The sequence below is a fragment of the Cryptomeria japonica genome, chromosome 10 (assembly GCF_030272615.1).
Source record: "Cryptomeria japonica chromosome 10, Sugi_1.0, whole genome shotgun sequence".
In the NCBI taxonomy this organism is placed as follows: Eukaryota; Viridiplantae; Streptophyta; class Pinopsida; order Cupressales; family Cupressaceae; genus Cryptomeria; species Cryptomeria japonica.
Window position 1 is genome coordinate 486,365,481 of NC_081414.1, and position 14,752 is coordinate 486,380,232.

General features: G+C 35.2%; 1 protein-coding gene across 1 annotated transcript; it reads right to left on the reverse strand.

Moving 5' to 3' along the window:
* Positions 1 to 10,029: 10,029 nt before the first annotated feature.
* On the reverse strand, positions 10,030 to 14,548 carry LOC131039416 (phenylalanine ammonia-lyase). The gene is made up of 3 exons (XM_057972169.2): positions 14,394 to 14,548; positions 13,207 to 14,298; positions 10,030 to 11,381 (listed from the first exon to the last, which is right to left on the reverse strand). The coding sequence occupies exons 2-3, from the start codon at positions 14,286 to 14,288 to the stop codon at positions 10,289 to 10,291; spliced, it is 2,175 nt and encodes a 724-aa protein (XP_057828152.2). The 5' UTR covers positions 14,289 to 14,298; positions 14,394 to 14,548; the 3' UTR covers positions 10,030 to 10,288.
* Positions 14,549 to 14,752: the final 204 nt, after the last annotated feature.

Here is a 14,752-nt window from a genome sequence, read left to right on the forward strand (position 1 = left end):
GCCTCTAGGGCACTTTGTTGTTACTTGTTATTAATATGTAAGAAACTTAAATATGGGTGATTTTTGTAAAGCAACGTGAGGATGGGCAAAGCTTAAATCCATTTGGATAATTTTTTTTGGATTTAGAGTTGACTTTTGAGCAAATCTCTTTCTTTTCTAGGGTGATTCACTGAATCACTATGCTAATTCAAATCACTAGTTAATTTGGTTAGAAATGATTAAAAATGTTATGCCCAAAGGTTACTATAAGATTCAGTTTCTTTGGTTTAAACATTTAGAGTTTCCTTCCATGCTAAAAGATTGATGGAAGGCCAAATTTAAATGGTGTTATAGGCATTGTTTAAAGAATGTTAAGAGATATTAAGGGCAAGATGACACTTTGCAATAAAGTTATGTTAGCTAACAATAATTAGAGTAGAAGGTGGAAGAGAAACCGGGAACCTTAGAGTAGATGTTGTGTGGCCTCAAAATTGAAAATAGACATAAGAAGAGTAGCTTGATGGTAGAATTGAACACCATTATCAGTATGGAAGAGATATATTGGATACAAAAGTATAGGGCACGAAATAGTTGAAGGAGGGTGATCCAAATACCAAATATTTCAACCTCTCCACAAACATTAAAAGTTAAGTCAAAGAAATTGAGAGAATGGTTCTCCACTTTAAAAGTGAGGCAATTAACATAGAAACCATGTGGAACAAATGAGTGTAGTACATGAAGGAGTTGGGAAAAAGAACTAGAGAATAACCAAGATGCCCAAAATGTCTTTCTTTGTAATATCCCATAACCAATCAAGTAGAATAAAAATGATGAGCTAATAAAAACCTTCACTACATGGAGAAAATCAAGGTGGCTACCTTCTCACTTGGGTCCATAAAGGCTTGAGGTCCAAAGAGTTTTCAATAGATATTATTTATTAGAATTTAAAGGACATTGTGGGATTTTATGTGTAGAAAGTTGTCGAGGAGTGCCACTCTAAAAAATCTATTATTAAGGGATGAGATTTTACATTCTTAGCACTCATCCCTAAAGTTATAAATCTAGAATACTTCAATCTTTTTATTATATATAAGAAATCAAGTGGGTTCCTTGAAGAAAGACATCCATTAATGAGATTATCATTATCAGTGAAATAGTGAATTCTATCAAACATATTAGTTGAAATACATGATGATTCTTAAACTCGATATGAATAAGGCATACAAAAATGTCATCGGTATTCTTACTTCAAACCATAAATGAATGCAAGTTTTGTTAGGATTAGTGCAAGTGGGTTTCAAGTTGTACTTCCTTAGCACCTTACTCCATCCTTATTAATGAGACATAGATGAATTTATTCACTATCAAAAGGGGAAATAGGAAAGGAGATTCACTATCCCCTTTTTTGTTTCTTATTACAACTTTAATGTGTTAGGAAGGCATTACAGAATAAAATATTTTGCAAGAATATTAAGGGGTTATAAATATCTTCAAAATTAGATTTAATGTCACTAATATCCAATTTGTCCATGACACACCCTTTTTTAGGGAAACCTTAGAAATGGAGGCTAGAGTTACCAAGAAAATCCAAGATATCTATGAAAAAGTAACTAAAAATATATTAATCTAAACATATCAAGGATTTTATTCCTAAAGGAACATGAAGGAATATATAAACATACAACAAATCTTCAAATTTTACATACATGTGAGTTACCAAGCTCCTATCTAGGTATGCTTTCCTTCGAAAAAAATACACATATATTTCTAAAGTATTTCTTCCTTTCCTACTTTGAAATGTACAACTAATTATTGAATTATTGTACTTTTAATTATAAATGCAAAAAAAGTCTAGCAATAACTAGTTCAAATGAGATTTTCTACATTTTTCTGAATCACCTAGCCAAGTGAAATTGTAGTTAAAGCCAGGTGAGCCAAAATTTAATTTAAAGGACCACTTCATATGAACAATTTCAATGATGGCATTAGCATGGCATAAGAAGAAGACTACACAGCCACCACGATGTGAGCATGATGCCAACAATATGAAGGGTCACTCATCCACTAATTATGTAAGCATGATGTCAACATTGTATGATTGTGTATGAATGTTGCTAAATTTGATATGATGATGTTAGTCTAATATCAACATTATACGATTTGTGAGAAAATGTTATTCAATTACATGTATGCACAAATTAAAAGGTTCAGTTCAATAAATTACAAAATTTCCCCAAAAAGGACAACATGATATAATAATCATATCCACAAGGTATGGAGTGTGGGGTTTTCCATGTGAACTGACTCTTTGTAGAATTTTGCTAGTGAGCTACAAGTTGCAAAGTTTTTCTTTTTGAATTGAATATTTGTGAACTCTCATTAGTCAACTAAACATGTAGAATTCATCCTTCAAATTTCTTGTTTGTGAAACTTGTCCATGCTACTAGAATTTTTATTTCTACAACAATTCAATTGTTATAACCATTAGATATCAATTTAGTTCAACTTCTTGGTTACTTGAGGGATAAAGGAGGTTGACATACACATAGAAAAGATCTTTGGAAAGTTTGTGAAAGAGTGATTGTGATAAGAATTGGTCCATTTGTAGTCATATAACTAATTTTAGCTACCAAATAATAAGAATTTGAATTTGTTTATTTTATGAATATTATTTTATTGTTGATTATTGCATTGGTTGTGTGATTGGGCTATTCAGTATCATTCATTGATCTTGAATACATCATATCTCATTATCATGATTTCCAAATCGATGTTTAATGTTGGCCACTGATAATATGCTTGAAAAATTTTGCATTTGGTGGTTTTGACCATGAAACTACCACCACAAATGTCTTGGGGACACTCAATAATTATTTTGAAGGATTGTTCTTTATTTAAAAACTTGACAAGCATCCTATCGTAGTTTCATCACAATAATTCACATTGAGAAACATACATTTTTGTAACTAATACTAAAGTATTTGTACTATTTAGGTAGAATGGGCCACCTCTTTATACTATGAGTTATCCTTGAAAGGACAAGGGGATATATCTAGATTATTACTTACCTCGTGCACTTCTATTTCATCTAAGTTTTCTTCTATCATAAGTTTTTTTAAACCTCATTTCAAACTTCTTTTGTTGATTATACCTTCATATCACACTTTCAACTGATTCATTATCAAAGATCTTATTATTTTATTTTTTTTTATAATATGGTATAGTTTATCCAATGTGTGCAATCAATTCAATTGTTATTATTAACCTATTAAAGATATAGGTTGGCTACTATATTCTTATTCTTTTCATACGCTTGAATGGCTTGGGCATGGATAAGATTTTTTAAGATATTTTTGGACCCTTCTCCAATTCAATCCCTAGATGTATAAGTCATTCATGTCTTTACATGAAATTCTCTATCTATGATGACTATTCTTATTAACTATAGTCATCTCTTTCTCTTGTACTTAGAACTATGAAACCTTACAAAAAACTAACTACTACTATTTTACTTAAATTAATTGATTTATTCTAGTAGATCACTATGACAAAAAATATTATGTATGTGCACGAATCTTGAAACAATAGGAGATGTATCTTAGAAATAAATTAATTAGGTAGTTCAATAACCATAAGAAGATACTAATAAAAATAAAGCCATGAAAAGTAAGATAATTTTCCTTTGGATGCCTAGAATGTCTTTAAGTGTCAAAAACAATCTAATACCTTTGAGAAATAATAACTAAAATTATTTTGTTTGAAGATATTTTTTATTTATGAATGCTTATTTTAGTGTATGGTTAAAATTAATATGCATTAAAAATTATGAGTATTCTAGTAATTAATGACTTAATTTTGAGTAATGGGCTACCTTATATCCTTAACCTCCTTCATTACTTGACAATAGGTAAAGTGTATGCACAATATGGACTAGTGTAATTTTAGAGAACCAAGCAAGAAAGGAAGTAAGAGAATCAACTTGGACCAATCTAAATAGTGATAAATTTGTAATTTGTAATTTATAATTTATAACAAACATGTTGATGAAGTAAAGTCATAGGTTAATTACTTTAGAGAAATATTATCTATAGCGATATGCTTTTAAAGTTTTTTCATATATAAAGTCCAATCCTTATTGAAATTTAAATGTGTCTTAGAAGACAATCAAAATTGAAATGCTTTTGAGTTGAGGTCATCTCATAAATTTTTAGAGCTTCTCCAATTTGTTGGTAATGATCAAATTAAATAAGAATAAGAGACAAAAGAAATCATAATCATTTAATTTCTAGTTTCTATTGAGACTAAGATAATGATAGACATCCTTGAATTTTTTTCTTACTTTAACAATGTCACACTACTACTTTAATATAAGTAGTTTTTGAATTGAAAAAATTATAAAATAATACTCGCTAAATTGCAAGATACTAAGAAGAAACCAATAATCAACGGGAAAATCTTTATTTTCATGATAGAAATAACTAAGCACGATATGACAGGTTAAAAATAAAAGAACTTGTTGAAGCAATTTACTTTTCTTTCACATCTTTGCTTGATAGAGTAATGACTTGGAGAAACTGCAAAATTTATGCAAGATAGAAAATAGCAAACTATTTGTCCGATAGGATTAAAGAAGTTGTTAATCTAAATGTGATAGATATGACAAGTTTAAAATAAAAGGATTGGTTGGCATGAAATAATCAAATGGCAAAAGCCTCCTTTTTAGTCTGTTATCCTTTGGCTTTAAACTATAATGAGTTCGAAAAAATTGAAAATTGATGCATTATTTATGGACTAAAAAACTAAGCTCCAACTAGGACAAACAACTTATTAGCACATACATCAAGCAGGATTTGCTACAACTTTCTCCATTGGTTTGGTTTCATGCGAATTTTTTAATCTCTCCATTCCCCCTAGCAAGAGGCTTAATGTTTCCCATGTTTAGAACAGAAACTTCAAAATAAAAAAATGCAAAGCAAGTTTGATCATCTCTGTAGAGAGTAACCTGAGCATTACTAAATGCAACAATCCTAGTGTTTAAAAGACTAAATAATGCCTGATACGAGTGTAGAATGCCCTTCTGCTCCAACATATATTTGAGACAGTTATTGTCAAGTATATTGGGCCCATGAATGTCTAAAGTAGAGAAGTTGATATTGTCAATGCTATTGTTTCTAGGGCAACTTGGTCGGAGAGATTTAGCAAAAGCAAGCTCGATATTCGAGTAGCAGATCAAACTGATGTCCTCTGCTATGCTTTCCAGGGTTAAAAACCCTCCCACGGCGAGGTGAGCCACCACTTTCCTCTGCAGCATCTAGCTTAGAAAACAACTCCCCTCCTTCACATGCTATAAAAACTCTTGTGATAAACGGGCAGATTTACTGTGCAGCAGATCTCAGCGAATGGCCCATAGGAAGGGCTGCTTGCTCGCCTCCAAACACCCCAGACAAATTTCATCAGATGGTCTTCTAATGGAGGACACCGCCAATGCATCCACCCACTCCAAATATCTGCGTTATACTTCCATATGCTCTCCTTGCTTTGGTTTGTAGGTAGCCGTAGGACGTAAAAATGTGCGGGAAGAGGTACGCGGGCGGGAGATTAAAGTTTAAAATTGAAAATCAAACTTAACCATCGCAGTGACTGTCACCCGGAGAGTTAGAAGGATGCAACAGAAAACTAAACGGAGAACGGAAAGTTAAGTGGGCCCACCATACACCACCTAAGCAGTCAACGCTTAGTGTGTGCTGGTTAAGCCAGCCCGTACAAGAACACTTCGGGCAGTAAGAGAAATAATAAAACAGGGGGCAAGCCCCGAAAAACAACAAGGTCGAATAGGCAAAAGGAAACATATCAAACCAACAATAACCCAAATCCAAGTCAGGGAAGGGGATAGACATCCAAGCCATGACAAGGAGGGGTTTGGAAAGGAGGGAGGACTTCCCCTTCTGCCTATGACAAATCACAATCCAAGCAATACTGTCATTAGGATCGTCAAGAGAGAGGTCAAGTAGGGAAGACCCCACAGGGTTACAATAGGTATCACCAACAAAGTGATGTTGTAGAATAGAAGCAGGTTGCTGCTGAACAACATTCGACTGCTACAAAGGAACAACATCAAGAGCAGAAATAGTAGGAGTAGAAGGGAACTGCAAAATAGGAGCAACGAGAGTTGAATCCTCAGGTATGGAAGAGGCCACGTTAATAGCATCAACAACATTAATAAGAGGCACATCATCCTCCTAGGAAGAGCAAACTAAATCAGAATTAGACACATATATAGTCAAGCGATCAACTGTAGCATCCTTCCACCAAGTAGCAACACCTTTGTGACGTAGAATAGAGAAATTTGAAGCTAAGTGACACATAGAGAAGCATTTCCGACAATGAAAGGGGAGGCCCTCAAAATCCAATGGTTGAGTCCAAGGCCTATCCGCAACCATAAGAACCACATCCCTTGGGAGAGGCGAAGAGATGTCAATATCAACTAACATGGGGGAAAAGATGGAATGACCCATAGAGGACGTGACATCATCCACCTTCAAAAAGCGGCCAATAGAGTTACTAATGGCCTCATAGTAGGATGCACCAAAAAATGGAGGGGAAGATTTGAGACGTGAACGCAAACCAGACACACAAAAAGTGGTTCAGTAAGAGGGTTAAAAGAAGTTGTCCAGGGCTTAATAGAGAGAGGGTGAACTCCCCAAGCCCACAACTTGTGCAAAATCAAATCACAATTCTAGATGAAGAAGTAAAGGAAGAAATGAAAAATCCTTTAGCACAAGGGAAAAACTCAATATCATGAGCAACCAAAGGCTTCCAGGAATCACTCAGTTAATGATGAAGGTCCGATAACAAAGGCCAAAGCCCAAAGAATCTGCATACCAATGCACAATGTTGATAGAAACCAATGTTTTTCACATTATCATGTCCACAAACCACCACAGGGGAGGACTTGGCACAAGGAAGAGGATGAACCCCCTTGGGGGGGTGGGCAGTAGATCTAGCCACACGAGAAAAGTTGCGCTTGCCAATGAAAGAGTGAGGTCTCGGTATGGCCATAGTACCCACAACAGGGTCGCCATCAGTAGAAACATCACCAGATAGAAGAGCAATACCATTAGATGGAGCATTCACAATAGCAACATCCCCAGGATGAGAATCCACTGGGGGGGGACAGATCACCCACAACTGGAGCAATAATGATCACCACAGAGGCACAAGGATGACTTAAATCACCCAACACAGAGGGCGAGAACATTGGGGGAGCACCGTCCAAACCAGAGAAAGCGGTGGTTTGGGCATTCAAACGAGGACAAGCGAGAGCATTTGAACAATCACTGGCAGAAGCCATCACGAGAGAGGAGACAACTACCTATGTTAATTGTATCAAGACATTTTTGTTGTTGTTAGCATGGTTCAAACTTTCTCTAGGTCATTGTTATCACAAACATTGTGCCTTCATTGATCTATTGTGCTCACATGTTGTTGGCATCCATGTTAGTGACTTCATTCTCCAAACTCTCATTGAGTAGATGTGCATACGAGATTTGTACCCATGCTAGACAGATAAGCTTGTGAGTTTGTACTATATGTCTTAATTTTGTTCATTCATGTTTCAGATGAGGTCCTTCATTTGTGACCTCAATTGACTTAAAGTAGGCTTAAAATTGCCACATTACCCATCCAAAAAATTAAAAATACATTAAATATTCTTCATCTCCATTTTTGAAACATAAATAACATTTATTTATTTATTAACAATATATTTAAAAAATAGTTACAATATAAATAATTTTGAAAATATATATTTATAATGAATATTATCTGAAAAATAGAATGTCTTGATTCATTTATAAGTTAAATTTATCTTCCCTTTTATTTTCCTATATTTAAAATTTCTAATATATTTTCACTAATTAACAATAGATTTAAAATATTTTAGAATTAATTTTTAAAGATAGGTAGATTAATCAATTAGTATAAGTAGATATAAGTAGTTTTTATATAAAAAGATTTCACTTGTAATTTAATTAATTTTATTTTATACATATTGTAGTAGATAAATCATATTTAATAAATTACATGATATAATTTTAAAAAGATAGTTTTAATGTTAAAAATTTTTGTAACAATTTTTGCATATTTCTTTTATATGTTTTTTTTTTAAAATATTGATTGGTGGATAATTTTTTCTTTGTACCATAATTTTAGATGAGATTCTTCTTTCCTATTCAATTTATTTGGAAAGAATGACAAAAAAGTATATCAAATTTTGTATAAATGGAATTTTCACTACAACTTGATTTTAACTTTGTTTCTTTCATTTAGTGCAATAGACATATATGGTTTCAACAAAAACCATTGTTCATGATTTTTTTTTAAACAATATATCACTTTTATAACATGTTTAAACAATTTAGCAATATATGGGACCTCTCTTTGTAATGATTTTCGTTGTTAAAAATTGAAGCTCGATTTGACTTAAATAATAATTCCTAATAAATCATTGTTTTATGCAATCCCTAATCCCAATTAAATTATTCACTTCATTGTCTTGCAGTTTCTTCAAATATTGATACTAACTTTCTTCTCAATATTTCTCACTCTTTCCCTCAAAACAAAAATATCTCCATCCTTTTCCCAAAACATCATTCCCTATCTTAAAAATTAAGTGGAAATGTAATTTTAGCTATAAATGTTGAATCAAGTTGATTGCTCGAATCTTAAACTTCGAGGTTGGTATATATGCTCAAGTGCTTGCTTGGAAAATATCACATTACAAATTATCTTCTGGTGAAAGGTTAAGATGTCTATTTACTCAACCAATTAGGTGCGTTTGATGTCATGTTGATGAAAAATAAAGCATTTATTTTGAAGATTCATGTTTGCTAAAAAAACAAAAAAATTATTTGTTTTAAGTAACTTGTTTTATTTGGTCAACATGCTTTATATGGAATTCATTTCAGGACTAATGTTATTGGTAATTTAATTAGACATGTTATCCTTTTATATTTATGAAAATCTAGATAGTCAAAATTGTTTTCTAGGTGAATTGTAATTACAAGGCTTTAGTATGACATTCTTCATTGGAATTGCTCCATTATCCTTCAAATTGCAAGTCATGTTGATGAATTACTAACTGGATCATGTCAATCTCAAAATCAATTATCTTTAAACTAACCAAAAAACTTATACACTCGACAATAAAATCAATCACTCATACTTCTTCATAACTTTTTTTTTTGTATGTTAACAGTGTTGGCTTTAATATTTATAGTGTAAAAATATTTATGTTTGGTGATAAGAAAACTCCCACTTCAGCCCAAAGACTCTTAGTGCAAATGACATTGTTCTTTGGAATTGTAATTACAAGGATTTACTATGACATTGTTCTTTGGAATTGCTTCATTATCCTTTGAATTGCAAGTTATGTTAATGACTTAATAATTGGATCATAAGAATCTCAAAGTCAATCGTTTTCATACTAACCAACAAATTTATACCCTCAACAACAAAGTCAAATCACTCATACTTCTTCATAATTTATTTTGTATCTTAACACTTTTAGCTTTAATATTTACAGTGTAAAAATCTTTATGTTTGTTGATAAGAAAACTCCCACTTCAGCCCAAAGACTGTTAGTGTAAATGACATTGTTCTTTGGAATTGTAATTACAAGGCTTTACTATGACATTGTTCTTTGGAATTGCTTCATTATCCTTTCAATTGTAAGTTATATTAATGATTTGCTAATTGGATCATACCAATCTCCAAATCAATCGTTTTCAAACAAGCCAACAAAATTATACCCCACCCAACAAAGTCAAATCAATCTACTTCATAATTTTCTTTTTGTACCTCAACACTTCTAGCCTTAAGATTTATGTGTATGGTGGTGATAAGAAAACTCCCACTTCGACTTAAAAGACTTCTGATCTAAAGACAAAAGCTGTTTGTTGTAAGTACCTAAATACCTAAATGATATTGATACAAAATCTTCTATAGTACCAATAAAACAAAAACTCCCACTTGAAAAAGAGAAAAACTCAATGAAAAAAACCCAACTTTATTTTTAGAATCTCGTGTCATTGGAATCACACCTTTCAAACTCAAAAACAAAACTGTACAAGAGGGTCAGCCACTTACCAAGACCCAAGTGGGGAAGGCAAAGCAGGGAATTTTGTCTCCTATTTAGAAAATTTCAAAACATATTGAACCATTCATTCCCCTCACATTATTCAACATGGTCACCTAGTACATTATTACTCCCTCATTCAAGTAAAGGTAGATAGGTAAGTATACATGATGATCAAGCTGTGGGGAAAGGGCCAGGGGTTCCATTCCATCCATCCAAGCACTTAATCAAAGGATCGATCACTTTCCCTGCGCAGATGCCAGCATAAACCTTTTCAATGTACTCACCAGGGGAAGCAGCCCTTTCACCGCACAACAAACGGGTGCCCACCTCATTCCTCACGAAATGATATAGCGGATAAGATCTGCAGTCATGGATTCTGTTTCCCAAGGCGGGGGCTTCCTTTTCGTAAAACTCATGGCGAACCCGAGCCACTTCAGACTCCAGCGCCTCGTTCAGCTCTTTCTCGAAAACGGGGATCTTGTTGAAAACGAAAGAATTCGAGTCATCTATAGCCCGGCGAACAAGAACTTGCCTGAGATTCTGCATTAACGGGTACTGGGGACTTGTTGGATCATCGATATAAGCGAAAACCGGTACACTTTCGACCACCTGGAGGAGCTCTTTTTCGCAGAAGCGGCTGTCGAGGAGCTCGCCATTGTGGGCGCTCATGAGCGTCTTTTTGGCCACGGTGGAGACCACGGTTTTGACGGTTGCCAGCATGTTTTCTTCCAGGTGGCGGAGATCCACGGCCTGGCAGAGAGCCGTTAGGTACGTGGCGCTCATCAGCTTCAGGATGTCCACCGCCTCGGCGGATTTGCGGGCGGAGATGAGGCCGAGAGAGTTGACGTCCTGGTTGTGCTGCTCGGCGCTCTGGACGTGGGAAGTGACGGGGGAGGCGAGGTAGAGAAGCTCCGATGTGTAGGAGGCCATGGCGATTTCGGCGCCCTTGAGGCCGTAGTCTAGGCTGGGGTTGGGTCCGCCGCTGAGGTTGGAAGGGAGGCCGTTGTTGTAGAAGTCGTTGACAAGCTCTGAAAACTGGGCGAACATGAGCTTTCCAATTGCGGAGATGGCCAAGCGGAGGTTGTCCATTGAGACTCCGATGGGGGTGCCCTGGAAGTTGCCGCCGTGAAGTGCCTTGTCGCGGGCTACGTCGATCACTGGGTTGTCGTTCACTGAGTTTATCTCGCGCTCTATCATGCGCGTCGCTGCCCGTACGCTCTCCACCTGTGGGCCCAGCCATTGTGGGGATGTGCGCAGAGCGTACCTGCAAAACAAAAGACATGTTGTCAATTATCAGAAAATGGGCAAAACTTTATTTTTGTGTGATTCAAGATGTCAAAATCTAGAATGTGTATTTAAGTGGTGGACGATCGTGAGTAATTGACACGTTATTTTTGTGTGAGAGATTTTTCATACAATTACTGCTCTGGTCCCATGAGTAATTGAAGCAGAGAATGGTCCAAATTATTTTTGGGTTCTATAAGCTGTTTTAATCTAGTGGATGTTATTAAATTCTTTTATTTTATTTCACTTGTTATTTGTGATGTCCTAATTGTGAAAGCCAAATTTTTGGTACAATTGTTGTTCACTTTTTTATTATTGTAAAATAGTGTCACAATCTAGAGTTATTAGCATGATTGTTATGATTCATGTGACATTTTATTTTAATTAAATTGTCTAATGGCTTAACACTCAATGATAATTTTATATTTTTTTAATAATATTATAAATTATTTAAGTTCAAATTAGATTGTAGATTTAAAGTATGGATTTTTTTACTTTAAATTTATATAATTTTAGATTATTTAATTTAAATGCCATTTGATTTTATAGTTAGTTTGTTAATAATAATTTTATATTTTATTTATAGTAAAAAATTGTACTTATTTCTCTTGTTTTTATTGGCTAAAATTAATTTTTGTTTATTGAATTAAATGGTATTAGAGAATAATATTTTTTAATAAGTTAACTAAATTTTTACAAGCATTCTAAACAAACTTAAAACTTCTTAATTAAAAATGTTTTTGAAAGTTTTTTAAAAAAAAGCTCAAATATTATTGTGTGATGGTGTGCACACTCCAAAATCTTTGGAATGAATATGCACTTTATATTGTTTAATAATATAAAAATGCATTTCAGATATTTTGGCATGGGTGCACACCATCACATACAACAATTAATTTTTTTAGTGAAAGAAAATATAAGAATTGGTCATATTTCAATAGTAATAAAAAATTCAAGCTTAAGATTTGAACTATTTTTTTAATAATTTTATGTAGAATAAAAAAATTATTAGATAAAATAATAAGTAGTTATATTGTTGATATAGATGTATTTGAGATATTTAAACTAGTTTGACTCAATCCTTAATCCTTATTAACTTTAATGTTTTAAGATACTAAGAATCTTGTGTAAACTTAAACTATTAGTAAGTAAATATTAAAAAATTATAGTTTAATTGGTGAGGATTGTGGTATTTTCTTTTATTAAGCCACCTACCTAAGTTTAAATTTCATGAACATGGGATTGGACCAAATGAAAATCTTAAAAAACTTTGACATAATTCTTTTTCTATTAGTGACAACTTGATAACTTTGACTAATTAATTCTCTTATTCATACCAATTTCACTAAATATATATTAATTCATAATATTATGCTTAAATTCGTATAAAATTTAGATAAAGATGAAACTAGCTTCAAATGGATGAAGAGAACAAGATTGAATGGTTGGAGGGAAGACCATTTAGAACTCTTATGCGATCTAGCTCTGATTGACCATTAGCAGCTCAAAATCTACTCTTGCTTTTATGCCTATAAAATTCCTAGCATAGTAATATTTTTCTTCTTTTTAAAGTAAAACCATAATTCTGAATATACTTTACTTGTCTTGTGACTTTGTCAAACATACTATGCCCAATTGTATATTCATAATTCTGATATTCCTAAACTTGTAATTCACCTATTTCTATTTAAGGCTAGTCAGTCTATTTCTATTTCCATTTCTATTCACAACTAACACCATTAAATGCACCAAATTTTCCCAAAAAAAAGAAGAGAAAAGATCGGGTCTGAAATTTGCAAAATTACCTATCCTGCTTGGGCTTCTGCAGCGGGTTGGTGTCGTGCTTCTTAGCAGCAGCTTTCATGTAAGAGGAGCCATCAAGAATATACTCCATGATAGCCGCAGCTTCCATTTGTCCAGGGTGGTGCTTAAGCCGGTGGGTCAGCGGGTCTGTAAACTCGGGCTTCCCCTGCATGACCTCACAGAACATGGCAGAAGTGGTCTCAGCCAAGAGGCACAGCACATTAGCATCAAAGCAAACAATAGAAGCCAGGGCAGCCCCAACGGAGGTCCCATTAACAATGGCCAATCCTTCCTTAGGCTGGAGTTCAAACGGTTTCTCCAGTCCGATCCGGTTAAGAGCCTCAAGTGCAGTAAGCTCTTTCCCGTCCTGGGTCACGGCTCTGGAATTGGGGCGGCCGGTCACCAGGCCAGCAATGTAAGACAAAGGAACAAGGTCACCGGATGCCGTGATGGAGCCCCTCAGGGGCATCTTGGGCGTGATCCCTGCATTCAGAAAGTCCTGAATGGCCGCCAAAATCTCCCACCGGATACCGGAGAAGCCTTGCATCAGAGTATTTGTACGGACAAGCATGGCGGCGCGGGTCGTATCAGTGGGGAGAACGTTCTCCTCCTTACCAAAAACACCGGCGTTAAGAAACCGGATGAGCTCCTTCTGAAGATCCGCCCCCCGGTCGGTTCTCCTATGAGAGGTGGCCCCAAATCCGGTGGTGACCCCATACGTGTCGGTACCCTTCACCATGTTGTTCATCACCCAGTTGGAGCTCTCCTCTACTCTGGACTTGGCCGTGGCCGCGTCTAGTTTCACCTTAACGTCTGCTCTCCTCGCCACGGCCGCCACGTCAGCAATAGACAACGATTTCCCTTCAATGGACACCTCCTTGGCTCCGAAGAAGGACTCCACCATTCTTTTCACTTCCTCAAAGTGGCTCCCCTGTAAAGCCCTGGCGGCCTTCACCCAGTTCAAGGGGTCCACTGACCCGCCATTCTGGAGGTCCACACACAACCGCTCGCTCGAATTCACATGGCTACTTACTCCATTTCCATTCCTCATCTGAATGCCCGATAGATCCACGCCTGCAACCATTTTTGATCCCCTGTTGCACCATATATTTATATGTGTTAAAAAAACAGAACATTTAACTATCTACTTATGAAAATCTACAGAGGAAAACAGAACTGAAATATATGCCTGAAAGAGTAGCTGAGCGTCGAGAAGGGGGAATTGGGTTGATGAGTGGAGTTCTCCTTGGACGATTAAGCAGCTGCGCAGAGAGGTCCGGTGCCGGTTTTGTTTGTGTACCAGTGCACACAGAACTGTCCGCGTTTAAGAAAAACTTGGCTTAAGACATTATATATATGATAAGCTTGGTGCGTATAAAAGCCAACTACTTAGAACAAAGTAGATGCCCTACCATTGGACTCAATCCCCGCGTGCTTCATCTAATCTTCGCCTTCCATTTTTTTGAAAAGATAAAAAATAACTTCCATCTAATGTTCTTCGTCTACTCCCCGTTAGAAGGACGGGTGACGGCTTCGTGTGTGAAGCTA